General features: G+C 55.8%; 2 protein-coding genes across 4 annotated transcripts; one reads left to right on the forward strand and one right to left on the reverse strand.

Annotated features, from left to right (window-relative positions):
- On the reverse strand, window positions 1-22,255 carry LOC102576564 (NACHT, LRR and PYD domains-containing protein 3). 2 transcript variants are annotated; one of them, XM_019488617.2, is made up of 10 exons: window positions 18,765-22,255; window positions 16,421-16,488; window positions 15,906-16,072; window positions 10,324-10,501; window positions 9,605-9,670; window positions 6,850-8,581; window positions 4,462-4,548; window positions 3,039-3,209; window positions 1,795-1,962; window positions 1-664 (listed from the first exon to the last, which is right to left on the reverse strand). In XM_019488617.2, the coding sequence occupies exons 2-10, from the start codon at window positions 16,452-16,454 to the stop codon at window positions 583-585; spliced, it is 2,685 nt and encodes an 894-aa protein (XP_019344162.1). In that variant the 5' UTR covers window positions 16,455-16,488; window positions 18,765-22,255; the 3' UTR covers window positions 1-582. The 2 variants fall into 2 exon arrangements, with proteins under 2 accessions (XP_019344162.1, XP_019344163.1); XM_019488618.2 differs by lacking the exon at window positions 18,765-22,255 and adding an exon at window positions 18,105-18,758.
- Window positions 22,206-27,813, forward strand: CFAP126 (cilia and flagella associated protein 126). 2 transcript variants are annotated; one of them, XM_006274466.4, is made up of 5 exons: window positions 22,206-22,263; window positions 22,386-22,448; window positions 22,804-22,884; window positions 23,613-23,789; window positions 25,376-27,813. In XM_006274466.4, the coding sequence occupies exons 1-5, from the start codon at window positions 22,237-22,239 to the stop codon at window positions 26,042-26,044; spliced, it is 1,017 nt and encodes a 338-aa protein (XP_006274528.2). In that variant the 5' UTR covers window positions 22,206-22,236; the 3' UTR covers window positions 26,045-27,813. The 2 variants fall into 2 exon arrangements, with proteins under 2 accessions (XP_006274528.2, XP_059574719.1); XM_059718736.1 differs by lacking the exons at window positions 22,206-22,263; window positions 22,386-22,448 and having other exon boundaries at window positions 22,877-22,954.
- Window positions 27,814-27,956: the final 143 nt, after the last annotated feature.

Here is a 27,956-nt window from a genome sequence, read left to right on the forward strand (position 1 = left end):
TCTGACTTTAGAAAATCTTTATTATCAGCTCTAAAACGTCCATGAAGAATGCCCATGAAGATTCAGAATCACTGCTGGGATGCACTGTACAGGATCTCTGCCAATGATCATTGTGAACGTAGTGTCTCAAAAGGTACTGATGGCTGAGACCCGTGATTACGAAGCCAGCAGTGGCCAAGGAGAAAAGCATCACCAAGAAGTCAAAGCCACTGATCAAGTGCAACTCCTTCATGCAATGTAGGAGCAGAAAGATTCTGCAGATCTTCGGCCATCACCAAAGACAGCACAGCCATGTGAGGTGGGCTTACGGGCTAAACCAATGTGGAGCTCTAGGCAAACAAGCCCAGAGCCAGTATGATTCAAACCGGTACGAATCAAGCTCTGATCCATTCAGAGGCACATTTCTCCTTCTTGGGGCAGGGGCAAGGCAGTGCCGGAGGGAACAGTACTTGTCTGCAGCTTCCCATTAGGCCCCATGACTGCTCATGAATCACTGCAGCAGACATCCCCAGGTTCATCTGTCTGACCAGCCCTGCTGTCACTGAGGGGAAAACACTGTCCTGCTGCCCAACACGGTGCACTTTAAAAGGAAATCTTCACCCCTTCAACTGCAAGCTTTTTCAGATTTTCTTCCATCGCTGGGGTAAAGTCACAGAAGCCCAGCCTAGAAGACAAAGGGAAAGCCCCAGGTGTACTCTGGTAACTCCCCTCCCAACCGGGCATGCTGCTGGGCCGTAGCTCCATCATGCTGCTCTGGGGACTGGTATCAGGGCCACAGAGACATGGATACCAGTCTCAGTGTGGATACCTGTCTGCTGCGATCCACCCCCACATATAGGATTCTTTCATCTCTACAAGATCTGGTTTCTTGTGCATGCTGTGTTGCTGTGTGGGGGGCACATCACCATGGCGGACACCTGGGTTTCATGACAGCAGAGATGTCCAGCTAATAACCCAGGAGCCATACCAGCGCTCTGAATGATCAGTCAGTACTGCAGATGTTAGTGAGGGCCTCGAGCTACAAGATTTGGCAGTTTCATGTGCGGCCCATGGAAGTTAAACCTTGGGCTCCTGCCCTCATTTCCTTGGCTTCCCACACTTTCCCCCCTGGGTCCAGGCACCGCTCCTGTGACTGTTGCTGCCTCTCTCCATTGCCTGCTGCTGCCATTGCCCCCTGCCTCCCTCCTTCTGGGCTGCCAGGGTCTCTGAGATCCCACTCCCACTTCCAGCTTTCGATTCCTGCTGCTCCCATGGTGGTGGGGTGCTGCAGCCTGCAGAAGAGGTGGTGATGAGGCACTGCAGTTAACAGGGTGGCAGCAATAGGTGCAGGCTGCAGCCGCGCAGAAGCTGGACAACCCTACACTACAGGAGTCATCATTCCTCCCTGTTATCGTTGGTTCAGAATCACCAACACATTCCTTGCCCTGAAAACCCAGAGAGCCAGACCCCAGTGAAGGGGGAGGGATGAGCTGAGGTCTGCTAAAAGGGAGCAGGGATATTGGTTCAAACTCCTGGGCCTGGCTTTCAAGGAAAACACATGGGATGATTTTATAGTGCAACCTGGCCCTTACAGCTAGAGCTTCAACTCCTTTCAGACCCACCAGACCTGCAGGTTCAACCAGTTAGCAGCAGAGACTCCATATCCTATTCTTCACCTGGCAGCCAGCTCCCCATTACACTTCCTTCAACCTAAGCTCACCTTACTCATCAGATCCGCATCACAAAAGGGACCATTAAACTAGGACAGGGAGAGACCAAAGGTCCCTGGTGTCTGAGGTGCAGAAGGTGCCTCACCTGATCTCCTTGAGGTAGGGGCAGGTCAGGATAAGTTGCCTCATCTCTTCAGCGCATTCATCCGTGAACATATTGGAACTCAGGTTCAGGTGCTGCAGGCTAGTATTCGTGGCCAGAGCACAGGACAGTATCTGGCAGGAGAAGTTGGATAAACCAGTTCCCTGGAGGCTGCAGGAGAGCGTTGGACATGTAGGTTAGAGAAAAGCTTGCATGCAGCGGTGACAGGGGCTCCTATACATCTGTCTGCTTTTGTCTCTCTGTGCATCTCCTCTCCCTAGCTCATGTCCCTTTGACTCCCTCTGCTCCCCTTTCCCTTTCCCTTCCCCCTGAGTCTTGCTCTCCCTACTGATTTCACAGTCAGGCAGATTGAATGTGTCTATAGCTAGGGCAGGAGGGATGAGCCACATTAACAGGGGCCCATCACTGGGCTTCTTAAGGTGTTTTAAGATGCAGGTGGACAACCCCATGGCTGGGATGCTACAGCTGGGGACAGTCCTGCTTTGAGCAGGGGCCGGAGTAGATGTGACCTCTTGAGGTCCCTTCCAGCCCTCATTGATTCTTCTCAATCAGCAACCCACTGGTGCTCTGAACGATCATTATCAGTGTGCCTAGGTGCCTTTCCCATGCCACAGCCAGCTGGCCTCTGAGAGATAGAGGATCACAATTGCCCCAACCACACTCCTCCTGGGCCATGGTTGGGACATGGATGCAGGACCCACTGGGCTGGGATTGAGAGCAGCATGAGGCAGCAAATGGCTGACCCTGCACCCTGCCTGGTCTGAATAAGAGGTGTGGCGGAGGGGAGGAACGTCACCTCTCTCCTCCCCCAGGGAAGGGGCAGGCCATGTGAGCACAGAAGGTCCTGTTACTTGTGAAAGGACATGGATGGAGAGCCTGGACAGCTGAGCTCTAACAGCTACATTGTATTATACCTGCTAGGCACTGAAGGATGATCATATTCCACCCTGCTCGAATCCCTTTAAAAGCTTTATGCACCTACATATGTGTCAGGTCCCCATCTCAGCCTTAAGCCTAAGTCCCAAAGAGCTGCAGGGAGAGAGGACCCACCCCTTCCCCACTGACTGGTCTGCAGGGACTCAGGCAGGGCGCAGCAGGAGCTGATTCACATACCCAAGTACACTTAGGCACCACATCAGTGGAACAAGAGCTGGCCCAAAATCTCTAACAGGATTAACAACTTTCTGACACACCGGGAAAGGGGTCACCACCAGGCTGATACTTACAGCAACTTCTGCATCCTGCAGTGTGGGTCCTCAAACGCCTGGCACAGGTAGGAAAGGCCACTGTCCAGCACTTTGTTTTTTCCAAGGTCAAGGCTCAACAGGCTCTGGTTCTCCTTAAGAGCAAAGGCCAGGTCTTCACAGCAGTCACTGGTGAAGGCATTGTCCTTGAGGCTAGATAGCGTGTAGAGGGGAGAGAGGGAGACAGCTGAATACAAGGAGAGAGAAAGAGGACAAACAGCACAGCCAGGAAGGGGATGCACAGGCAGCAAGAGAGCAGAGCAGAGGGAAAAGGAGCCATAAGAGACTGAGGCAGAGGGAGGAGGGAGACAGAAACAATGGGAGAGATGCAGTCATCCAGCCATTTGGGAGGAGACAATGAGAATGAAGGACACCAGCAGGGAAGTCATGGAGGTGACAGTATGGGGGTAAGGCAGATGGTGACACCAGCCTTGCACTCAGCAAGGGCCAAGCCCTGCAGGTCCACCCACACCACTCCTGGGAGCCCAGCCTGCAGCTGGCCCCTAGCAGGACACCAACCCAAGGCAGTAGTCGCAAAGGGGACTCTGCACAGACTCGTTCCAGCAACAAACACTTGTGGGGGGCAAGAGGCAGGCTCCACATGTTCATGTCCAGTCTCCAGGCAGCAAAGAGCAGAAGTAGGTTCAGCTCCTGCCTTGTCTAAGAGTGCCCTTGGCTTCGGCAGGTGGAGAGGATCAAGGATGAGCCGTACCAAGAACCAGCCTGGGATGAGGAATCCCCTACAGGCCTCTAAGCCAGAAAGATGCTCAAACACCTCAAGGCATGGGGACCACAGCAGGCAGAGTATAATGAGCGCCCAGGCCCAGCTGGAGGAGATTCAGCCCTAGTCCCAGCTGGAGTTGGCCGAGTCATCCCCAAGGGTGGGCGACCTGTCTGCGCAGGCGCAGAGCAGAGGCAGCAAGCTGTCTGGGCACAGACCCAGCCTGCTCTGAGCTCCTCACCTAATCCCCACCTTGTCTCTGTGCTCCTGGCTCCACTTCCCCAACCACAATCCCAGCTTCTGGACCAGCCTTTGCATCACAGGTGACCCACCCTGACTGCCCACACCCTGGTCCCTTGCACAGGGAGTGGGCAGACAAGAGATCAATGACCATGGGTGCTCAGAAGGGTCTTGGTCAGACCTCCCAGGACCATGGTGCTGGTCTGACCCTGGTGCAGTGGGATCCTGCCAGCTCCTGGCATCCCGCAGCGTCCTGGCTCCCCACAGTAGGTCTCCTAGCTGAGGCCTGGGCAGGCCCGTTCCTGCAGAGATCCTTAAGCATGAGTCAAAGTCCCGAGACAAGACAACCAGCTTCACACTGCGAGTTGGCTGCCCCAGGCCCAAAGACCCTCCTCAGAGCCACTTCAGAAATTCTGGATCACCCCCCAGCACCCACACGGCTACCTCAAAGCCTCCATCCTGCAATCTGGCCGCTTCAGAGCACCACAAATCACCTTCATTGAAGGATCCTTCAGGTCATTATCCACGAGGCTGCGGAAGAAATAAAAGAGGACAGCATGGGACAGATGGGCCACCGCTCTGGTTAGGAAAGGCACACGAGGCACTGGCTGTCCTGCTGTTTGCGGGACATGCACCGACTTCTCTACTGGCTCCGGCACCACCCCGCACTCTCCCTGCCCAACCTACTGCCCCCTCCTCCAGCCCGTGGCCGCCTACTCCAATCCCCCGGCCTCCCTGCTCTGTCCATAGGGAAGGAACCTACTTCTCCACCTCATATGCCTCCTATGCCCCTTCGAGCTTCCCCCCAGCCCTCCTCCCTGCCCCACAGCACCCTCTTGCCTTGACTTTCTCCCACATCCTCTGGGTCTCTCCCTCCCTGGCTCCCCACTGAGTTTCTCCCAGCCTTTCTCATGCCCCTCACAGGTGTTCCTGAGCCACCGCCTTGCTGTCCCCACACCCTCTGTAAGCCCTCAGCTACACCACCACAGCTAGAGACACCCTACAGCCCACTGCAGCATCACTCTGACACTGTCAGAGCAGTGGGATAGATGCCCAGGGAAGGGGTGGACCCTCCATCACTGGAAGTGTTCAAGAAGAGGGTGGAGGACACTGGTCGGGGATGATCCAGGCACAGTGATGCCTGTATGCTACCATGGGGGTTTCTCAGGCATCTGCGCTCTGCTGGGGCTGGGAGGGAATCCCAATTCCCTGCATCCCGCCTCTACCACTACATCAGGAGCATTTTTTTTTCTTTAAGCCTTCCTCAGTAACATTGGGTGATGACTGAAGCTGATGCTGGGGATGGGGACTGGGCTATGCCAATGCTTCTGCTGGGACTTAAAGCCAGAGGCTTTTGGCTAGGGTGTCTTGCCCCTCCACTCAGGGTCAGACGGATGCCAGATTTGGGGTCAGGAAGGAGTTTTACCCCATGGTCAGATTGGTATGCACTGCAGGGGGGGTTGCCTTCCTCTTGTAGCAGGTGGTGTGGCCTCTACCTGGTATCTTTTGAGTACATATTAACAACCTTTCACAAAAGCAAGACATTGGCCACTGTGGTCCTGCTATTTTTCCTGGGACAGGTTTGGGTGTGATGTCTTCTGCTGTGTCAGGTTTGGTAGCAGATTTTTTTAACAGGCTAGATTATGGATTTGTCTGGGATGGCTTGGACAGGGCTGATCCTGCCTCAGGCAGGGGTTGGACTAGATGTGACCTGTGGAAGTTCCCTCCAGCCCAATAGCTCTATGATTTCTGTGATTTCTAGGGAACCTCTGTGGCTTGGCCAGCTGGGCGCCAAGTCCTCAAGAGTAGACACTGGGCTGGAGGACACCATATGGCACAGCACAGTGTGCAGGGGCCAAGCCTTGGACAGGGTGTCTTATGAGAGAGCTCAGTGTGGCCATGTGCAATTCTTCACCTCCTCTCTGAGGGCTCAGCGCCTCACTGGCAACACGTGGCAAAGCTGAGTACCCTGCCAGGTAGCTGCTCAGAGGGGGAAGCAGAGGCTTAGGGGACAGGAATGACCTGACTGGGACCACCCAAACTCTTCTTTGCAACAGGAGGGTGGAGGGTGAGTTCAGTCAGCCTCAGCTGGCCCTTGCACACCAGGGGATGTTCTGTTCTGGAGAGGCACTGGCTGCCCGGGCTGCCCAGTGTGGCCTGTCACCCACCTCTGACTGATTGCCACAGAGCTCAGCCTGCACAGGGCCAGTGGATCTGAGTCCTACGTGCACAGGAGAGCTCTGCAGTGAAGCCTGCTCTGACTTGAAGCCAGGAGCTGCTACCCAGCACAGTATGTGACTGCTAGGAAAGCATTCGCCGGCACCTTGGGCCCATAAATGGGCCTCAGAGCCAATACAAAGGCAGGGCTTGATCCTATTTGCCTTCATCAGCCACAGCCTACGTATGGAGGGCCCTTCTACCCCTAATTTTCTATGATCTCTATGATTTCTCTGTGGCTGCAGTTCTTGGCACTAGCACCCAGCTGAGAGTCTATTTCCACCTGCCCTGCACACTTACCTGCCCAGGGGTGCCATGCTCCCTCCTTTGAGCCCCAGAGCAAGTGGTTAGGGCACTCCCAGGATGGAGACATCTGTGGAAGTCTGAACAAGCAAATACTTGAGGACCAGGTACTGGTCCATCAAAGGATCCAGCTTCCAAAGTGGTCAACAAGTGAAGGAGGTGAAAGATGACTAAGACAGAGTGTACTACAGCACATAGCAACCTCTGCATGCATCAGCTGCTCAGGAACCCTTCTACCCGAGAGCGCAGCTACGAGCCTGGATAGCTCACATCACCTACAGTCTACCTTTCACATCTGATCCCTCTTCCTACCTGAGCTCCCTGACCTTGTGCAGCTCGGGTCCGAGCTGCTCCAGGCCCGTGTCCTGGATGAAGCAGGCATTAAGGGTAAGGCGCTCCACCTCCTCACAGCAGCTCAAGATGTAACCAAGAACTGTGCAATCCACCAGCATGAGGTGGAACTTGGTGAAGTCCAGGCAGACACTGAGGCCGAGCACATCACACACCAGCTGCCTGTTCCGGGACTCAAAGAGCAAAGTGAACTCATTCATCAGCTTCCTCTGCCCCACGGGCCCTGCTGAGCTCTGCACCGCCTGGCAGTTGAACTCACTGAGCCACATGATGACATGATGAGCTGCGTCTGCAGACAGTTTCCCCAGGAATCTCTCCAAGGGAGCCCTGGTGGCAGGGTGGGAGAGCCCAGCCAAGAAGCGAAGAAAGATATCGTATGTCCCTTCTTTGCAAGCTCTGGCCCTAGCCAGCATGTCCGCTAAGTTGTCCTTGTTGTAATCCAGGTAGTACACAAGGGCAGCAAGAAACTCCTGCACCGTGAGGTGAAGGAAGGAGTAGGTCACCGGGGAAGGGGCCTGGCTTTTAGGGTTCTCCGCCAGGAAGCCCGTAAGGAATGGGTAGAACTTCACATTGAAGGCCTGCATGTAGTTGTCATCAAAGACGAGGATGCGGTTTGTGATGCCGTAGCCTGCCAGCCAGCCAACCTGCGTCAAGGCATCTCGCATCACTTGAAGCTTCGGCTGCTCCAGGCTGTGGTTGGCCAAGATGTGGGTGATGTAGCACACAAAGAGCTGGGTCACTGTTTTTGGGGCTGGAGGTGGTTTCCCGTCCCTGGTTGCGAAGCAGGGCTTCAGTGCTGTGCACGTGATCCAGCAGTAGGAAGGGTTGTAGCACAGCGTGTACAGGACCTGGCTGTCCCTCACATACCTGAATGCCTCCTGGGAAACTTTCTCATCTACAAAGAACATGGAGAAGTACCGCTCCCTCTCTTTCGCAAGGAAGCCCACAATACTGGCCACTCTCTGGAAGACTCCTGTCCCCAAGCTGGCCAGATTTTGGGGACGGCTGGTTAGTAGCACAGAGCACCCTTTCAGCAAAGTCTGTCTCAGCAGGCTGGCAACGAGCACCCAGGCTGGTTTTATATCTCCCAGCGTCCTGCACAGCTCGTCGGACCCACTTCCAGTTAACTTCAAGCCCCCTTTACTCTCATCCAAGCCATCAAAGATGAAAAGCAGCTTCTCTGGGTCTCCCAGCACTTTCCCAAGCTGTGCTCGGAGCCTCGGGTACGTTTTACAGAGCAGCGATTCCAGACTCACCTTCTCCTCCGCCAGGTCCCGGAACTTGAAGAAGAAAACGAAGGTGAATTTCTGGTAGTGCTTGCCTGTGGCCCAGTCAAAGACAAACTTCTGCACCAGCGTGGTCTTGCCCACGCCGGCCACCCCGCTCACCATGACAGAGAGGGGCACGCGCCGGGACCGGGGGCACCAGCGGAAGAGCCGATCGGGTGTGATGCGCTCCAGCGCTGTCCTTGTTCTCCTCTGGAGACGATACTCATTCAGCTCCCCAGCTGCTGCCAGCGCCTCATGCTCGTGGTGAATCTGCTTCTTGAAGTCCCTGTCTGAGATCACCTTTATCTCCACATAGCGGCTGGAGATGGGGAAGCTTTGCGGTCCTTGTGAGAGCCCTGGGGCTGCGTTTTCCTTCAGATCTCCTGTCATCTCATGGAGCTGGGCTTTGTGTGCTTCCTGGCAAGCTGCAACAGGGAAATGGAGTCAGAAACACCAGGCAGAGCCCTAGTGTGCACCATGAAGTCCCCTGTAACCCTGCTGTGTCTTTGGCTCAGGGGTCCTGCCTTCTGCTCAGGGCCAGACCAATGCCATATTTGGGGTCAGGAAGAAATTTCCCCCCATGGTCAGATTGGTGTAGACTAGGGGGTACCGTCCTCTGTAGAGTGGGTGGCCTCTGCCTGGGATCTCCCAAGTGGATTTAACAGACCTGGCAGTGGTGGGACACTGACGGTGCCCTTGTCCCCCACTTTTCCAAGGCAGGGTAGGGTGCTTTCAGTCTTCCTGGGCTGTGTGCCTTGTATCTGTGCCACAGGGTTGTTTGTGGAGTTTTAGGCCTGAGTTAGACAAGCACCTGTCTGGGACAGTTTGCAAGGGGTTAAAGCTGCCTTGAGCAGGGGATTGGACTAGATGTGACCTCTGGGTGTCCCTGCTGGACTGGCTTTCCTGAGTCTCTGATTTCTATGCCATTTCTTTCCTCCCTCTTTCCTGCTCTTTCCCACTTCAACTTGGCTTGAGAGAGAAGCTCCTTTTCTCCTGCCCCCCTGGCTTGGAGGGATGGGTAGATAGAGCTGCTCTGATCTCCACTGCCTGAGCTCCTTTCCTGCTCCAAGCCAGATCATGACACCCACTGGTGTCCACTGGGACCTGCCCTGAGCACCCACAGGAGACCATCCTGGTTCCTATTCCAGTCTGTGCAACGCGGTGCAGAATGGGCTCAGCAGCCACGGGTCTCCCTGCAGAAGGAAGGGGGCAGCCTGCAGAGTGAAGGGGAGACAGCAGCAGGGTCGGGGACCCTCCCCTCACGGGGCACCCCAACACGATGGTGCTCCCTTTAAGCTGAATCACTCCTGAAGTTTTCTTAGGTCAATCACCAATGCACCCCCCCACCCCCTTCCACACACACAGGGCCAGCATGGCTCAGTCTGTTGGCAGCAGGACAAGGGACGAGGCACCACCACAGAGCTGTACAGGGTGTACCATCACCATACCTGTCAGCTCCGGGTCCAGGACATAGCCATATTCATTCAAGAGAATTTCGTTTAGCAGGTTGTGGCCTGCAGAGAGAGAGAGAGGGAGAGAGTGCCAGGATGCTGTTAGCAGGACCAGGGGCCTTTTACAGAGACAGACTTAACAGTTGCTTTACTGATCTGAAAGCTGCTGACTTAACATCACAAGGTCACTGCTGTAACCCTCCATATACGTAACACACCTGAACCCTGTCTCACATCCAGCACGATGGAGGTCTTGGGAGCTCCTGGATAACCAAGCCAAGGTCATCATCACCAAGCTCATAGTGCCGGCTCCCAGAGGCACAGCCAGGCAGCTCTGCACCCCGACGGCCACATGATGCCCAGGACAGATCCAAGTGCCACAGTACCAATTGCAGCAGCAGCATCAACCACCATGATCAGCAGCTGCAGTTATTTTTGCATCCCTCTCCACAAAGGCAGGTTATGCTACTCAATTATGCTACTGCCGGCTCCCACCTCTGCATGGCAATGACATGGTGTGGCTGACTCAGGGCACAGCACCTGCACTCTGCACTGCTGACCTGGTGTCGCTTTTTGTGTTCATCACTATGCTCCAGGGGCTGCTGCTTTTTCCCTTTCCAGGCACTTGCCCATCCCAAACGGGGGTCCCTTTCTCAGTCATAGGTCTCTGGGATGTCCCAGTTCCAGGCCCCCTTCTCTGTGAGAGATGTAGCTACCATTCTCAAGGATTTCATCCACCATCCCATGGAGGTTAGGGTGCGACCACCGGCTCTGCAGTGCATAGAGGCATTTCCAGAGTCCCAGCCCTGCGTCCTGGCCCTGAGCCAGAAGATCAGCCACCAGCTTCTCTGCAGCACTGGCAGCATCATGGTCCTTCTCCCAGGCAGCGTAGCTCTGAAAGAGAGGAAGAACCCAGGAGAGGAGGAATCAGAAGCGGGGTTGTCTCTAACAGAGACACAGAAATCAGACACAGGACCACAACACGTTCCCAAGGGCCACATTTTCAAAGCAACCGTCCCTGTAGTTGACCTCCCTGCCTAAGCTGGGGGTACCATCCCGTGCAGATCACCACTCACCCTCCCCAGCCTGCCTTCTCCAGACCAGTGCATGTGGAGGACTAGTGCATTTCAGTTCTCAGGAGCAGTGATGGGAGGATCTCGCTCTTACAGCACCCTCTCCTGGCCAGCTCAGGATGTGGACTTAGTGTTAACTCAGAACATGGGTAATTTGCCAACCTGGATGGACAGGTTAAGGCAGGGGCAGGCAAAATACAGCCCGCGGGCCGGATCTGGCTTGCCATGCCATTCTATCCAGCCTGCAGGGCCCATTAAAATACTAAATTAATATTTATTTGCTCCTAGTTGCCTGTCAAAGACAGAAGCCGGGGCAGTAGGACCCAGGGGGAGCAGGCAGCAAGACAGAGCAGCCCAGCCCTGCTCCACCCCTAGCCATTTTCCTGTCTTCCTGCCCCTGCACTGCTCCTGGCTGCATGGCCGGAGAGCATGGGGCCACACCGGTACCCCGGGGGTGTGTGTGTGTGTGTGTTTACAGGGTGAGTCCCACACACACCCCCCCATACACATGCACCCACACCCCCCTTACACTGCCATACATACAGACCCCCACACACATTCCCTCACAAACCCCATACCTACCCACACCCTACATATCCACACACACACCCACATGCTCCCTCACCCCACACCAACACCCCCAACACCTATCCACCCCCATAGACACACCCACACACCCCACATACCCACAGCCCCCACAAACCTATATGTACCCCCCACAATATACAAAAGTAAGACTTCATTTTAAGCTATTGTGCAATCACCTCTGCGTACACTACACAAACACATGTAAATCAGAACAAAAATATGTTTTGAAATCAAATTAATGAATGTTGTAGCTGCTCACTTTTTAGAATATAATTCGGTATTTTTCTGCTTCCAAGATGGCAAAACCCCTTGCTGAAAGGAGTACTTCCAGGCCAAAGGATGGGACTTCTGATGGCAAAAGTCAGGGGTTAGGGAGTGGGACATCTGGTCACAAGATGGTGAGCAGCAGGCGGAGCTCCTGTCAAGGGGTGGAGCTACCCATGCAGCCCTCAACAACTTTCCAAAACTTGGTAAGTGGCCCTCTACCTGAAATAATTGCCTGCCCCTGGGCTAAGGTATGTGATCTAGCCACAGCCCCCTCTGACCACCAGTGACGTGACCACCCAGACAGACCAAACGGCTGACGAGGGCAGAGGACACTGGCTACTGCTACTGCTACTGGCTACCACTACTGCCTACAGAAACCAAGAGAGACCATGAGGGGTTCATAGAGTCATAAATAATGAAGGTGGGAAGGGACCTCAGGAGGTCACATCTTGCCCAACCCCCTGCTTAAAGCAGGACCAGCCCCACCTACATCATCCCCGCCAAGGCTTTGTCTAGATGCATCTTAAAAACCTCCAGGAATGGAGACTCCACCACCTCTCTGGGTAACCTGTTCCAGTGCTTTATTACTATTATTATCAGTGATATTATTATTATCAGTGAGGACCTAGTCAGGGAACTTCTGGAGAGACTAGATGTGTTCAAATCAGCAGGTCCTGATGATCTCCACCCCAGGGTGCTGAGGGAATTGGCAGAGGTCATTGTGGGACCCCTGGCATGGCTTTATGAGCACTCATGCCGCTCTGGTGAGGTGCCTGATGACTGGAAAAAGGCCAAAGTGGTCCCCATTTTCAAAAAAGGGAGGAAGGAGGACCCAGGAAACTATAGACCCGTTAGTCTTGCCTCGGTCCTGGGGAAGCTGTTTGAGAAAATTATCCAGGAGGACATCTGCAAGGGGCCAGCAGAGGAGGTTATGCTTAGGGGCAACCAACATGGGTTCATTAGAGGCAGGTCCTGTCAGACCAACCTGGTGGCCTTCTGTGACCAGGTCATAAGATCCTTGGACATAGGTGTCGCAGTGGATGTAGTCTTTCTGGAGTTTACGAAGGCCTTTGACACTGTCTCTCACCCCATTCTCATTAAAAAATTAGGCATCTGTGGCGTTGACACCTAAACAGTCAAATGGATTGCAAATTGGCTGGAGGGCTGCACCCAGAGAGTGGTGGTAGACGGTCATTTTTGACCTGGAGGGATGTGGGCAGTGGGGTCCCCCAGGACTCGGTCCTCGGGCCCGCACTGTTCAATATCTTCATCAGTGACTTGGACGAGGGGGTGAAAAGCACCTTGTTCAAATTCACAGATGACACTAAGATGTGGGGAGAAGTGAGCATGCTGGAGGAGAGGGACAGGCTACAACTAGATCTGGACAGGTTACAGGGGTGGGCAGATGAGAATAGGATGGGATTTAATACTGACAAGTGCAGGGTACTGCACCTGGGGAGGAAGAACCAGCAGCAGACCTACAGGCTGGGGAACTCCCTTCTCATCAGTGCAGAGACAGAAAGGGATCTTGGAGTCATTATTGATGCCACAATGAACATGGACCGACAGTGTGGGGATGTGGTCAGGAAGGCCAACCGCACCTTGTCGTGCATACACAGATGCATCTCGAGCAGGTCCAAGGAGGTGATCCTCCCCATCTACGCGACACTGGTCAGGCCGCAGTTGGAGTACTGCGTCCAGTTCTGGGCGCCGCACTTCAGGAGGGATGTGGCCAGCATTGAGAGGGTCCAGAGAAGGGCCACCCGCATAATCAGGGGGCAGCAGGGTAGGCCCTACGAGGAGAGGTTACGGGACCTGAACCTGTTCAGCCTCCACAAGAGAAGGCTGAGAGGGGATCTGGTGGCCACCTATAAACTTGCCAAGGAGGACCAGCAGGCAATGGGAGAGTCCCTGTTCCCCTGGGCACTATCAGGGGTAACAAGGAACAGCAGCCATAAGTTGACAGAGAGTAGATTCAGGCTAGACATCAGGAGGCACTACTTCACAGTCAGGGCGGCTTGGAGCTAAAACCAACTTACAAGGGAAGTGTTGCTCACCCCCACCCTGGGGGTCTTCAAAAGGAGGCTAGACAGCCACCTAGCTGGGGTCTTTTGACCCCAGAATCATTTCCTGCCCATGGCAGGGGGTTGGACTTGATGATTTGCTCAGGTCCCTTCCGACCCTACCAACTATGAAACTATGAAACTATTACCCTCCTAGTGAGAAAGTTTCTCCTAATATCCAACATAAACTTCCCTTGCTGCAGCTTGAGCCCATTGTTCCTTGTTCTGTCATCTGCCACCACTGGGAACAGTCCAGCTCCATCCTCTTTGCAGCCGCACTTCAAGGAGTTAAAGGCTGCTATTAAATCCCTCCTCAGTCTTCTCTTCTCCAGACTAAATAAGTCCAATTCCCTCAGGCTCTCCTCACAAGTCATATCTCCCAGCCCCTGAACCATTGCTATTGCCCTCTGCTGGACTCTCTCCAACTTGTTCACATCCTTTCTGTAGTGGGAGGCCCACAACTGGACACAGGACTCCAGATGTGGCCTCACCAGTGCTGAAGAGAGGGGAATAATCAGTTCCCTTGATCTGCTGGCAATGCTCCTACCAATGCAGCCCAGGAACCCGTTAGCCTTCATGGCAACAAGGGCACACTGCTGGCTCATATTTAACTTAATGTTCACTGTCACCCCAAGATCCTTTTCTACAGAGCTGCTGCTTAGCCAGTTGGTTCTCCAGGCTGTAGTGGATGGGATTTTTCCATCCTAAGTGCAGGACTTTGCATTTGCGTTTGTTGAACCTCATGAGATTTCTTTTGGCCAAATCTTCTAATTAGTCTAGGTCACTCTGAATCCTAGCCCTCCCCTCCAGCATATCTACTCCTCCGCCCAGCTTGGTGTCATCTACGAACTTGCCAAGTGTGCACTGTGGCAGAAAGCCACCTTTGTTTCTCTCCCCAAAGTCACCGCTCTATGACAATTTGATAAGGATGAGCCCAGCAGAGAGACACATCCTTACCCTATCTCTTTGGATAACCTGAGCTGGACACATTCCTGAGGGAGAGGGGAAACCTGCTCCTTCTGCCTACATGACTGGCATCACACACCTGGGTGAGGGGCTTCCTTCCTGGAGGGCTAGAGTCTGCCCGGCAAACTAGTGATGTATTTCAAATTGGTTGGCTCACTGTCAACAGGTGCTGGCCTCCATTGGACCAGGTAAATGAGGTCACAAGGGCTATATAAGTTAAGGACTGCCCAGGAGGAGGGGCAGCAGCCATGAGGGAGACTCAGAGACAGAGAAGAGCTGTACCATCTGAAACTTGCTCTCTCAAAACTCTTGATCAAGGAACCAGCTGCCTCCAGAGGGAATCTCCACCTGCCTCAGGATGATACTTGTGAGTAAGCTACCTGAGATCCAACTAGATATATAGCTTGCAGTAACTCAGATGCGAGATCAAAGGCTACCCAGCCACAGGAGTTTGCTCTATGGGATTTCTCTGATATTGCTCTACCCTGGACCCTAGTCTAACCCTACCCTCTGTAACCAATAAAGTTCTCCTTTGTGACTGGTGTAGGAGACTTATTGAGGGGTGAGTTTGATTATGCTTAGGAGGCCCCTTGGGTCAGCTGACTAGGGGAGACTATCCTTTTTGGCTCCTGTCTTGGGGAGGAGCCCCACGTTCTTGTATTGGGTCGAGTACCTGTAGGACTATTAGGCCTGTGTTTCCCCGAGGACACAGGCCCCAGACAGTCCCTTCTCAGGGTGGTGGCAGCATACATTACCCCCGGAATCTGCGGTGGGGCTTGAAAGGGGGTCTGCCAGGGCTTAAGTGCCCCTGGAGGGACACGTGGAGTCCGGCAGGTGGACAGGCGTGGTGAGGTGGGAGGCTCAATGCAGGAGCTCCCCCTACTGGCCCGCCACATGTACTCTATGCTATCTTCCAGGTTATTAATGAAGATATTGAACAAAACCAACCCCAGGACTCAACCCTGGGGCACCCCCTTGATACCGGCTGCTAACTAGACATTGAGCCATTGATTACTACCTGTTGAGCCTGACAATCCAGCCATCTTTCTATCCAGATGCATGAGTTGATGCATGGGTTAGAGGGTGCAGGAGGGTGCATACAAACGCGTGTGTTCACAAGGACTTGTAAATACATGAGCCATCCCACTCCAGCTTCCTTGCTCACTTCTCTACTGTATAAACCCTGTTCAGGTTTACTGGGAGGTCTTGGTCGTTACTTCTCCCTGGATCATGTGCCTTGGCCCAACAAGGGGCAGGGCTGTGCAGTGAGAATGCCTGTGCCCTGCAGAGCTGCACCTAGGAGCTTCTCGAAGCTCTGCTTGGAGGATGAAGGCAGCGTACCTGGGCCTGCCACGCCATGAGGACCTCTCTGCTGGAAAGCTCCTGCAGCACAGCGCGAACATCGTTCTCAATGATGTAGACTAAATCTGGGAGGAAGTATTCACTCAGCCGCCTCAGCTCGCCGGCAGTGTAGTTGTGCAGGTATACACTGAAGGCTGTGACATCACCTGTGGAGAAGACCAGCAATTAGACAGGATGGGACTACAGGGAGGTACAACTCCTGCCCACTCAAAACCACCCACCATCCTTGTCCCAGAGCTCCCAGCTACTCCAATTCCAGCTCTTCCCTGCCGGTGGGCTTCTGGGACCAGCACGGGAACTGTAGCTACGGGAGCTTGTGCCTGCCCTGGCTCTCCCGTAGGAGACGCTGTAGGTTATAGCGCTGGCGCGGGAGTGAGGACTCTGAAACGCTCCATCCCCAGCCCTTGCCTGCAGGTGCTCTCAAGAACAGGCCGGCCACACAGTCTCTCGCTGCATGGAGTTAAATCTGTTTCAAGAGCTCCAGTAACACTCACCTTCGCTCACTATGCGTCTTTGGTCAGAAGCCATTTCAGTCCCTCAGCGCTGTGTGCCTCTGGAAGTCCTAGGGGAAGAGGGGGAAGGAGCAGGGGGTGAGACAGAGCCCCTGAATCTGCTTCCATCTCCAGCTTAGGCATGATCCTAACTTTGCTCCTGGTGCCATGCTGGCCTCTTTGAAGTCAGCCAGAGGTTTGCCAGGGACATCTGAGGAGGGAGGACCTTGCCCTGCAACTTCAGAGACCCTGCGAGACCAGCTCATTCATCTCCACAGGGGAGTCATCATCTAAGTTAGTGACAGGACACACAAGGGATTGTGCTCTCCCTAAAGTCAGCCATTGCCATGTCAGGCAGCCTCTCTTAATCCCAGAAGATGGGAAATGAATCCACCAGTCTGTGCTGGTGTCTCACAAGCTTGGTCTCCTCACAACATACACAACACACACTCTCAAAGAAAGAGAAACTATGGAACCAGGCTGCTCCATGCCACATCAGCCTCTGCAAGGATCAGGGCTGCCTGGGAACAGGACAAGCTGACTGTCCTCTCCTGCTCTCCCGTGGCTCTTGGGGCTCCTGCCCCTACTCATCACAGCAGGGGAACAAATATTCTTCCCCTCTGATCCTAGCCCTTGGCCCGTTTACTCTGCATACAGCAAGCAGTATCACCCTGCAGTCCCACCCAGGCTTCCAGCCCTGCTTTCCCGCCTGTGGTTAGTCGCAGCGACCAACAACCCTCTGAAGACAAAGCTGCGTTCTTCAGCACAGGGCACCGGGCATCAGGGAAAAAGGTTTATGACTGCAGCACTGGTTCGTGTACCTGCCTGACCTGGGATACGCTGTACCATGCAGGGGAGCTGACAAGCCTGTACCACCCAGACCCCCCAGGTTTCTCTGTTCAGGCTTCCCTCCCTGGGACAGTGCCCCAGGCCTGGCATGTCCCCCACCCCCCACACCCCTGGGGGCTCACTGTGCACCAAGCAGTTGCTCTAGCATGGGTGAATTTTGCACCTCCTGGTCACGCCGGCTTTGCAGATCCAGGGGGCTGAGCCAGACTCACCAGAGATCAGAGTTTCTGGCTTTGAAGTATAACAGCTCGTGTACAGGAGACCTGGAGCTGTCGTTTTCTGCCTGCCTAACCCATCCCAACGAGCCCACGGTGAGATGCAAAAGGTTCATAGGGAAAGCACTGGCCCTAGAGCAGGGCAGTGCGCAGTGCTGACAAAGGCAAACAGGCATCCTCGTGTGGGCCACCCCACTTGGCAAGTACACATAGGGGGCTTACAAGGGCCTCTCTAGCACAGCTGAGACGAGAGCCCACAGCCTGGAGGAGGTGAGGCCCCAGATTCAGGCAGTCTGGTGAGCTGCAGGAGCACAGGGCAGAGCTCGACCTGGCCACACAACAAGGGGCGGTCGTGAGCCTGGTCCGTGCTCTGCACTACCATCCTGCCAGCCTGCGAACCCTTGGGTTCTGCTGCTGGAGCTGCCAACCTCTGAGTTTGGCCCTGCCTGTTTCCAGCTGTTTGATCACCCATCCCTCTGAGCCCCCAGCCCTAAGCAGGGCCACTCCAGGCTGCAGATGCCCAACCCTGCACAGCTCCCATGTGCACTAAGGACTGGGCCCACAGCCACAGCCTCCTCCACAGATCTGGCCCAACAGAGAGCCGAGCCTGGCATCCTACTCACCCCTCCAGCCCTTTGGGAGACTCTGCCGGCTGAATCAGAGCTGGCCCCAAGGGGAACGAGACCCCCTGGCTCAGCTCAGGCCAAAACCTCAGGACTGGACGGAAGGGACAAGCGCAGAAGTCACCATGTCCCTGCTTCACTCACAGCTCCTTTCACTTTCACTTCCCGCCCAAGTGCTGCATGTTCTCAGGGCAGAGCCCAGCCGCGGAAATGTGTGTGTGTGGGGGGGGGGGGGGGTGGGGAGCGCCCCCATGGCAGGGCAGGGGGCAGACCCCAGCTCCGGGGTGCTCCAGAGGGGGAAGCCAGGAGGGGCAGGGTTCAGCACAGCTGGGGGTACCGTGTGGAGCAGGAAAGCTGGCAGGGGAGTTAGTGGGACTGGGAAAGAGGGAGACCCTGACCCTTTGCCCACCGCCCACCGCCCCGGGGCCTGTTCCCAGACACAGCACTGAACACAGGCTGAGCGCTGGGATCCTCGCACCACCCCCCGGCTGCCAGGGAACTTCCCCTCCCACCTCCCCCAGGAATCTCCTTTGTGGGGCCCGTTTCATTCCTCTACTGAACGATGCAAAATGCAAACCAGGGGCTGTGCCTTCTTGGCTCCTTTATGAGGAGTGGGGGAGGTTTTCTGTGGAGCGGGGGGCCAGGGCCCTTTGGGGTTACCGTGGGCAGGTGACAACTGCAAATCTGTGCTCTCTGGGGTTGCTGGAGGTCGGCATGGAGGACCCAGATGTGTGGGGGACCCTCCGGCAGGCAGAAGAGCTGAGCCCCTAGACACCTTCTCTGTCAGTGGTTCCTCGGTCACCTGAAACAGCAGCAGGGGCTTCCAGAGTACTGCCTCCTTGCTGCTGCGGACCGCCTGCTGACTGCTGGGTACAAAGTTCAAAGCTAACAACAAGAAGTTCTTTTTCACCAGGCCTGTAATTCAGCTGAGGAGCTCATTCCCACCAGATGCGGTGGGAGCTGAGAGTCTGCTGAGATCCTAAAAGGAATTGGGCAAATCTTTGGGGGAAAGGGGCATCAGCAGCTATTGAGCCTGGAAGTTAGAGGTACAGTCTCTGAATCAGACCATCCCAGACCTTAAATGCTGGAGGCTGCACGTGGGAGAGGAACATTGGGGAAAAAACCCTGGTCACTCTCACTTCCAGCATCTGCTCTCTGCCGCTGTGTGACACGGGACACTGGGCAAGATGGACCTAGGGTCCAGCCCAGGACCTGGCAGTTCTTGTGTTCTTATAAGTCCCAGGTGCTGCTGGTGACATCCCTGCCCAGCCTGGCAGCAGCACAGAGACACAGCCCAGAGAGATGGGCCATGAGGTACCAGCAACCTAGGATCCCAGAAGTGCAGGAACCCAGTGCCCATCACCCATGGGCCCCAGCCCTGATCCTGCTCTGGCTTGTGCCCTGCAGCATCTGAGAGCCGCGCTGGAGGAGGCAGAAATGTCACCTCCAACTCTGGGGGCTGCAGCTGGCCCGTGCGACCACAGGGTGTCACTGCTCCCCCAGGTTAGAAAGCACCACCCTGCTGCAGCCTCCCCGACCTCTTATCCTGCTCCCTGCCCTCACCAGGAGGGAGGCTCTGCAGGGAGTGCTTTGCCACCCTGATGCCTGCTTCAGTGCCCAGTTCCTCCTGCTGCCTAGGGGAGTAGCGGGGGTCCTCTGCTCCATGCCCCTGCCAGAATCCCTTATTGATGCACGCTCCTTTCCTTTCCCAGTGCTTAATGGCCTTGTCCAAGCACGTTGGCACAGGCCTGGACCTGCATCCCCCCCACTCCTGACAGGGGAAGCTGTTTGCTTTGGGGGGCCAGAAGCCCCCACATCTTGTGTAAGGGCTACAGATATTGGAGCTTAATTCTGGGCAGGCCTAAAATCCCCTCACCTTCCCCTTCCCTCACCTTGAGCCACTGCCCACCATGCGCCCTGCCTGCTGCTGCTGCTCTGCATGCAGTGGGCACTGCCCTGCAGTTTGACTCCAGCCCCTGGCAGTGGGCAACTTTGGGGGTGACAGCTGTGGGGGCATAGCCAAAATCACACTGATAAGCTGCAGTCCCGGTGCCGAGCTGCAGGTAGACAAGCTGTTGGGTGTAACGAGCCGGTGCTGCACCACCCAGGTGAGCACTCAGCCCAGCACACACCCCACAGGCACCCGGGGCCTTTGCCCTGTCATGGGTCTGCCCCTCCCACACTGCTGAGATAGGCAGGAGCAAGGTGCGGCGCAGGCCCAGTCCCTGCTGTGCGGGTGGCTGGAGCTCCAAGCATCAGGGCCACAAGTCTGTTACTCCTGCATGCCCCAAGGGCCACTCTCCTGCCATGCCAGCGACACCTGTAGCACCTGCTGCAGGCAGACAAGCATCCATGACCTACTGGCTTGGCACAGGGGGAGCAGGGCCCTCGCATGCTTTAGCCCTGAGGCTGAGCAGTTGGGACACTCACCCAAGAAGCAAGAGACTCTCCCTGCCTGGGTGAGGCCATGTCTGTCTGACTTCCCAGCACAGCACTCCAACCACCAGCCAGGCATTACCCAGACTCCTAATCATAGCTCTTGCTGGGGCTGAGCCACTGCCACTCTCCACCCCACCGGGAGCAAAGGTCCAGGTTGGACCCCAAGGGTCCTAGAGGAACATCCATCTCTGCAAACAAACACCTTCCAGCTCCTACACTTTATCCTTCCCTGCACATCTCCCTCTCCCAGCTGCTCAGGGGCCATTTCCAGAAGCACGGCTGGAGAAGGCCCTGCATGATGCCCAACCTGTGCCCTGGAGGCTGGAGCACCGTGCAGGCACATCTGGGTAATGCTGGCTCTGGGTGAGGAGGGCTCAGAACCTGGGTCTGCTAGTCCCTGGATGAGTGGTCTCACCACATGGCTAAGACAGGAGAGGGCTGCCACTGCCCCTCCCTCCACCCACAGCTTGCACTCAGGCCCTCGTGCAGCTGACTGCATGCAGTAGCCATGTGGACACTCACACATCAGTTCACACGGGCGATAGAATCACAAACTGTCTGTGCCAGAAACACTGCTCCAGTTACATGGGTAAAGGGTAAGAGCTGTGCCCCAGGGGATCAATGCCTACACCCCCTGGCATGAGGGGCAGAGGAGGGAACGCAGGCTGTACCAACCTCAGCTCCTTGTGTGGCATCTGTGCTCTTGAGGGAGGGCACGGGCCCGCACCAGTGCACGTGGGATTTAACCCAAAGCATTAATTATTAAGCTTGTTAGCAGGGGAGCCACAAGCTGACCCATAAAGCAACAACACGGAGCTAAAAATACAGCCCTGTGCATGAATCCAGCTTCTTTAATTATCCTTGCAAATTAATCCATTTCCCCAGTGCAGGGGATTTGCTTCGTGCCAGCTGGCACCTCTCTAGCGTACACATGCATGTGGTCTGCCCAGCAAGAGGCGGAGGCAGCTTTGAATTCAGGGCTCTCAGCTTCACCGGGGAGCAGGGCTGTTAAACAGGAGGGAGTCAAGGCTTGCAGCCACCCTCTGCTCGCTGGGAAGGGGATGTGTGGGTGGCAGGAAGCAGAGGCCTCTGCAGATGTCTCCTCAGCATCGCTGAGCTCCTGGGCCCCTACCTGCGCCCCATGGTCCTGCCCTCCTTCATCCACCTGCTCCAGGCTGAACAGGTAGCAGGGCCAGGCTGGATGGAGGGGCCCACAGGGCGACATTCAGGTCCGTCCAGGAGGGAGACTCAGGCCTGGGCAGGGAGGCCTTGAGCTGGGATGGAAACAGGGGTGGGGACAGGAATGGGGATGGGTGGAGTACCAGGTATGTTGGAGGGATTCAGAGTGGCCTAGACACTTTGGAGGATCGGGCCAAAAGAAATCTCACGAGGTTCAAGGACAAGTGCAGTCCTGCACTGAGGAGGGAACTATCCCGTGCACCGGTGCAGGCTGGGGGCTGACGCGCTGGGCAGCAGCTCTGCAGAAAAGGACCTGGGGTGACAGGCGACAAGGAGCTGATGCGAGCCAGCAGGGTGCCCGTGTTGCCCCCCAGCTCTCCAGGCCCGCCCAAACTCTCGAAACCCGCGCACCGCTGGGAGGAGGCGGAGAGCGCAGGCTGCGTCCCCATTGGCTGGCGGCGAGGCCGGTTGCTGGGAGACGGGTGTCAACAGAACGCACAGTAGCGGCGGCGGCATGGCAACCAGCTACCGCGCGGGGCAGGTGAGCGCGGCCCCCCCCGGCCCCGGCCCCGGCCCCGGCCCCGGCCCTCGGCGGGCAGGGCGCGAGGCAGGGATCCCCTGTCCCAGCCGGCTCCGGTCCCAGCTCCCTCCCTTCCTCCACAGTACGAAGACGCCTTCACTGCCCGGAACCTGCAGAACTGGGCCCTCCCCCGGCTCCCGAAGCAGGTAGGGCTCGGCCTGGCCCCAGCCCAGGGCAGAGGCTCCCCCCCCCCCCCCCCCCCATTAACCGGTGACAGGAGAGCTACCCCAAGGGAGGGACGTGGCAACAAGGCGGCACAAAGGAGCTGGGGAGCGGAAACCGGCCTCCAGCACCGCTGGCCTCGGCAGGAGCCCGCTGGGGACGGCTCCGCAGCTGCAGTCGGGGCCCTGCGTGCCCGGCTCACACGGAGCCCGGCTCCTCGAAGATGCCACTCCTGCCCCCAGCGCGTGGCAGCCAGCGCCGAGGGTCCCTCTGCCCGCGCCTCTCGCTGCACACAGGTGGGTTAAAGCAGCGCCCGCTCTGTTTGCCTTCTGCCCTCAGCACCCCGGTGCACGGGAAGGCCACACGCAGTTTATAACCGATGACAGAGGGCACCTGCTCCCCACCGTGCCACGCTCCAAGGTGAGGCGTCTGGGCGGCTGCTTCTTGCTTAACTAGTTTTCAGTTTGGGGCTGGGAGCCACAGGAAGCAGGTGAGTAACCAAGCGCTCCCTTCGCTGGGGCTCGTCCTCATGGCATCCAGGCTGGGCCCAGCCTGTGCGGTCCCAGGGGAGCTCTGCAGGGCAGCGGTGCCCGAGCCAGGCTGGTCTGGGGGTGCAGAGCCTCCCAGTGTCCAGCTCCTCATTCCAGTTAAATAAGCTAAAAGTCCAGGCCGTCCCTCCCTGCTGCCTGCAGTGCTCTGTGCTTGCAGTCTAAGGGGACATGCATGTGACAGGGGTGCTACTTCTTGGCCCTCTGCTCTCCTGTGCAGGGAAGGTGGTCCCTAACCCTGAGCTGGGGTGCACCTGGCTTCATGCAGCACCCTCCCTCCCTCCCTCAGGCATTGTATCTGCTACAAGGGGCCCTCTCCTCAGGTGGGCAAGATCCCACACCACAGCCCCTTTGGAGGGTGGACCCAGCAGCCTCCCCTCTCAGTTGTCCCAAGGATGGTGTTCAGAGCCAGAGGCAGAGCTGGGACTTGGGCTGTTCCTGTCCCTCTGTGATCTCACTGGCTGGACGTCCCCAGGGAGGGTGCAGGAAGCTCTCACACAGCTCTCACCGCTGGTCCCAGGGCAGATAGGGCTGATCTGGCTAGAAAGGAAGCCCCGGGGCTCTGCTGCCAGAGGCCTCACTCTCTGCTTCCCCCCACAGGCTTCCCCCTGGGGCACGTTTATGGGAACCTGGGATATGCCTCTGAAGATTCCCCCAGTCAAACTGAACCTGACCTCTCGCTCGGTCGCTGCAGCCTCACGTCTCACTGACTGGGTGTACAAGTCCAAGGCACTGACTAATGCCTGCAACGGCCTCCTCCCAGAGATCACTGGCAAGGTAGGGCACCCCCTTCCACAGGGACTGGCTGCTGCTGGCTGGGTCTTTACCCAAGAAGCTTCTCGGGCTGAGGCTGGACAACTGAAAAGCAGAGAGGCCACAACCTGGCATTGAATCTTCCCCTGTAAAGCATAATCTTCATGGGTGCCTGCCCTGGCTGAACTTGGGGCACCCAGGTCCCCGAGCTGTTGGAGCAGCACATGTACAGTCCCAGGGCCCTCATGCAGGCCTTTTCCAGTCCCAGTCAAGTGCTACCCAACTCCACTGGTCTGGGCCCGCTGGGCAGAGAGAGGACACTTGGCTTTGAAAGGCCAAGTGCTGGTTTGCCAAGATGGGAAGGCTGCTCCTCTCCTCCCTAGGAGAGTTAGAAGCAAATTCCTGCTACAGCCTCACCCTGTAGCAAGAGCCAAACTTTGCACATAGCGCTGCAGCACGGCTCTGTTCCCATCCCACTTTGGTAACCAATGGCCTAACTGCTGGGAGGTGCCAGCCTTCACCCTCCCCACCCCAACACCTCCCTCCTCCTCCCCATTCATCAGGTGCTGGGCTTGCTTCCCACTGTGGTGCCCAGGCAGCTGTGTGCAGCCACAGCACAGAGTGCTTCTGTGACGGCTTGGTGCTGTCCATGCAGTGCCAAGGTGAGACCAGCCAGGGGCACTCACAAGCCACAGCTCCTCACTGTAGCAAGCCATGCAGTGCTAGTGTGGGAGCTGTCCAGAAAGGAGCCAAGTTTGCTCAAGACCCTGAAGCAGCCTTAAACTCTGGAAAGGCCCCAGAGGGCCTGGGTCCTGGTCCCAGCCCCAGCCCACAGAGTCAAGTGCCAGCTCTTTGCTTAGCTGGAAAACTAACTCTTGCCCTGTAGCCCATGCTCTGCCCAGGGTTGATCTGTCTGCTCCCATCACTGTCCCAAGAAACATATGTGATACTAGCATCAGTGCTGCAGTTAACCTCATAGAAAAGGACTCATCAACCCTCCCCTTTAACAGAGGCCCCAATGAATCAGTCTGCTCCCCAGTCAGAGGGGAGGCATTGGGGCCCCCGTGACCCACCACAGGAAAAGTAAGGCATGCCAGGTGTACTAGCCGACACTCCTAGAAGGAGGGAGACAAAAATCAGGCCTGGCTTCCACCAGGGACTAGAAGCTCTTCTTGAACCCCAGAGGCCAGACGGCCCATTTCTCCAGGGTTAACTTTGCAGTACTGATGCTGATCTCTCTGATGCTGCATAAGACAATGAGGGGACCAGACAAACCAGCCCTGGACAGCACTTAAGCTGAAGCATCTTGTCCTCAAGATGCACCCATTGCAACAACCCAGTGGAGCAGCATTAGTGCACGGATGGGGCTACTCATCACCCAGCCCAGGAAGAGATAGGTGCTCCAGGACAGCAGTCTGGCAGGGGAAGAGCTGGACAGTGAGCCAGCCCTTCCACAGTGGGTCTCAAGTGTGAATCTGAAGGGACTGTACAGCAGCATTCCTGTACCATCTCTGCCATTCACATCTCCCAACCAGCCAGTCAGGTCCCATTCACCCAGTGTAGCCACAGGGCCAAAGTTAAACCTATCACAACATGTGTGTCACTCTCAGCCCCAAGAACTGGAATCACACCAGGAAGCAGCAAAGGAAACTTCCGATAAGAACAGTCGAGCATCTAACAGAGACCTCCAGCTCCACAGACCCTCAGCTAAAATGCCCCCTGAGGAAGAGGAAGATTGTTACAAAAGAGTCACTACACCCAAGATCCCTCTGTCACGCCAACCTGGCTCCATGGATGTGCGACTCTCGGGAGCTACCTCTCCAGTGGTACCAGTCTCGCACCAGCCTGGCTCTAAAGAGGCAAAGCACAGAGGAACCTTGCAACCCAAGGTCCCATTGTCACGCCAGCCTGGCTGCATGGATGTGCGACTCAAAGAGGCCATCACACCCAAAGTCCAGGCTTCAGGCCGAACCACATCCAGGGAAACAAATCCCCGGCGCACCATCTCAGCAGAGGTCTCAGCTCCAAGCCGACCTGGCTCAATGGAAGCTAGACCCAAGGGAGTTAGCTCACCTAACCTCATGGCTTCATCTCGGCCGGGATCAGTGGAGGCCAACTTCAGAGGAGCAACATCACCCGATGCCTTGGCATTAGGCCGCCCAGGTTCAAAGGCCAGCCGCACCTCCGAGACATGGATGAGGATGTTGGAGGGAGGCAGAGAGGAACAGGAGCATGTCACTCAAGAGGGAAGAGTCAGCAAGACCCAAATCTTGCTCTGAAGATTTGGGCAAGCATTCATCTAAAGGCCAGAGTAAAAGCTATTGCTGACACATGAATGATAACTGAAAGAGGTCAAACCTCACCTCACTCTGCATCTCCAGCTGTTCCCACCCTTTTGCTTCCTGCAACTCTAATCACCTCCAACCCCAGCCTCCTTTCTCTTTCCTGTTTTCCAGGCAATCAGTTTAATCCCTCTAGCTTTTCCCTTTGCATGTGCTAGTTTCTTTGCATGTAAGAGCTGCCACCTGCATCAGAGTGAGCTGAACCAAACAGGCAGTGAAACGATCAATTTTCAAGCCACTGGCCCAATGCTGCTGTCTGAGATGGAGGCAGGGGACATCCCCCATTCACCCGAGCTTGTCAACACAACCAGTCAAAACAGAAACCCAGATGGCAAGAGAGGGCCACTGATTCTGAAAGAGCCTGAATAACCCTGATGATTGGATGGTACTATGTGGTTGAAACATGCGCTTTCCCAGTAATCAATATAAAAATAAAACTAAAATACAAAAAACAAACTCAGGTTTTGTTTCACACAAGTAACATCCAGGGCAAGGCGAGGCCTGTGCTGACAGCTTCCACAGAGCCCTGGCAGTGCAATGGAAACGCAGCAAACACCGTCAGCCACTTGATGCAGTGGTGCCCACCCACAATCACCCGTGGCATGCAGCCTCCTGCTCTCACACTACACCTTCCAGAGGGAGGCTGAAATCTTTTCCAGCTGATAAAGTGCTGGGGCTGAGACTGATATTTTGGCTCTGGCTGAGGCAAGAGGCCTGGCATCCCCCAGCAGAGAGTGCTTGAGTTCACCTAGACCCATATTCACTGCCAAAGCTTCAAGTGCCCCGATTTGGCTCCAGCAGAGCAGAGGCAGGGCCCATTCCTGGGGAAGATTTGCCCTGGGCTCTAGGCTGGCTTGTTTATTAGCATCAGTTCACTTCGTAGGAAAATCCCTGGTTAAACAGGCAGAAGGGAATGCAACAGGCCCCAGCTGCAACCTGCACCCCTCAGCCAGTGGCCACAATCTCCCTTGGGATGAAGTCTACCATTCGCCCCAACAATGTCCAGGGAAGACTGCCCTGTGGGCCAGCATTCGGCTCCCACATGTTCTGGCCTGCTGTGACCTACCCCCTTTGCTAGTCCCAATGTAGAACAGATGGGGAGAACGATAGGCAAGGCGAGACAGAACTGGCTTTTCCTGGGTGCACCTGACAGCCCTCACATCCAATAGAAACCCCTTCTCCTGCAACTCAGACCCTATCAGCCACCTGAAAAACCTAGGAAAAAAAAAAGTCAACCAGAGGCATCCACCTGCGGATTAGCCACTGTCCAACACTGGAACACAGGCCCCAGCCTGCCTGTAAGAAGGCAGGTTGCAAAAGGCATGTAAAGGCAAAGCACACAAGGGGTGCAGCGGGACTGCTGCTGTGGCAGAGCACTTACAAGGCTGCTGGCTGCCCTCCCACTTCTACCCCCAATACTGGTGGCTCTAGAAAGCTCTTTGTCCGAGGAGAGTGCTGAGAAGATGCTTTCCCACCTCCCCATCTTTGCTAGAGCCTGGACTGCCCAACCTGCAATCACTTGCAAACGGTAGATAGGCTGCTGAATGCAGATGGAATTTATTTCAAGAGCTGCTGTAAAGTCCAGCCTCACAAGGAGCTGGCACATGCCAAGGAATAACTAAATTAGAAACCCAGAGGAGCCCAATTAAAAGTCATTCACTGACTGCATATAATTAGTGGAGTGGCTCAAGTGCATCAGCCTCCACTCTGAGGGAGGTCTCTCCCTCTGCCGAACCCAGCAGAGGATAGCTATATATAGAGGGAGGGATAAAGCCTGTGCCTCTCTCACAGGAGGCCTTGCAGGCTGTGTTTCTTCCCACGTGGTAGTTTTCTTTTTCACAATAAAGCT

Source organism: Alligator mississippiensis, chromosome 15 (assembly GCF_030867095.1).
Source record: "Alligator mississippiensis isolate rAllMis1 chromosome 15, rAllMis1, whole genome shotgun sequence".
Taxonomy (NCBI): Eukaryota; Metazoa; Chordata; order Crocodylia; family Alligatoridae; genus Alligator; species Alligator mississippiensis.

What these genes read in the sequence shown, in the direction of transcription:
- LOC102576564 (XM_019488617.2), bottom strand. Translation starts at nt 16,454, where the DNA reads ATGGCTTCTGACCAAAGACGCATAGTGAGCGAAG. An exon ending in GGATGAAATCCTTGAGAATG is followed by an intron (nt 9,671 to 10,323) that starts GTAGCTACATCT and finishes CTCTCTCTGCAG; the next exon opens with GCCACAACCTGCTAAACGAA. An exon ending in CACAAGGTCAGGGAGCTCAG is followed by an intron (nt 4,549 to 6,849) that starts GTAGGAAGAGGG and finishes TTTCTTCCGCAG; the next exon opens with CCTCGTGGATAATGACCTGA.
- CFAP126 (XM_006274466.4), top strand. Translation starts at nt 22,237, where the DNA reads ATGGCAACCAGCTACCGCGCGGGGCAG. An exon ending in CCAGCTACCGCGCGGGGCAG is followed by an intron (nt 22,264 to 22,385) that starts GTGAGCGCGGCC and finishes CTTCCTCCACAG; the next exon opens with TACGAAGACGCCTTCACTGC. An exon ending in TCCCCCGGCTCCCGAAGCAG is followed by an intron (nt 22,449 to 22,803) that starts GTAGGGCTCGGC and finishes TTCTGCCCTCAG; the next exon opens with CACCCCGGTGCACGGGAAGG.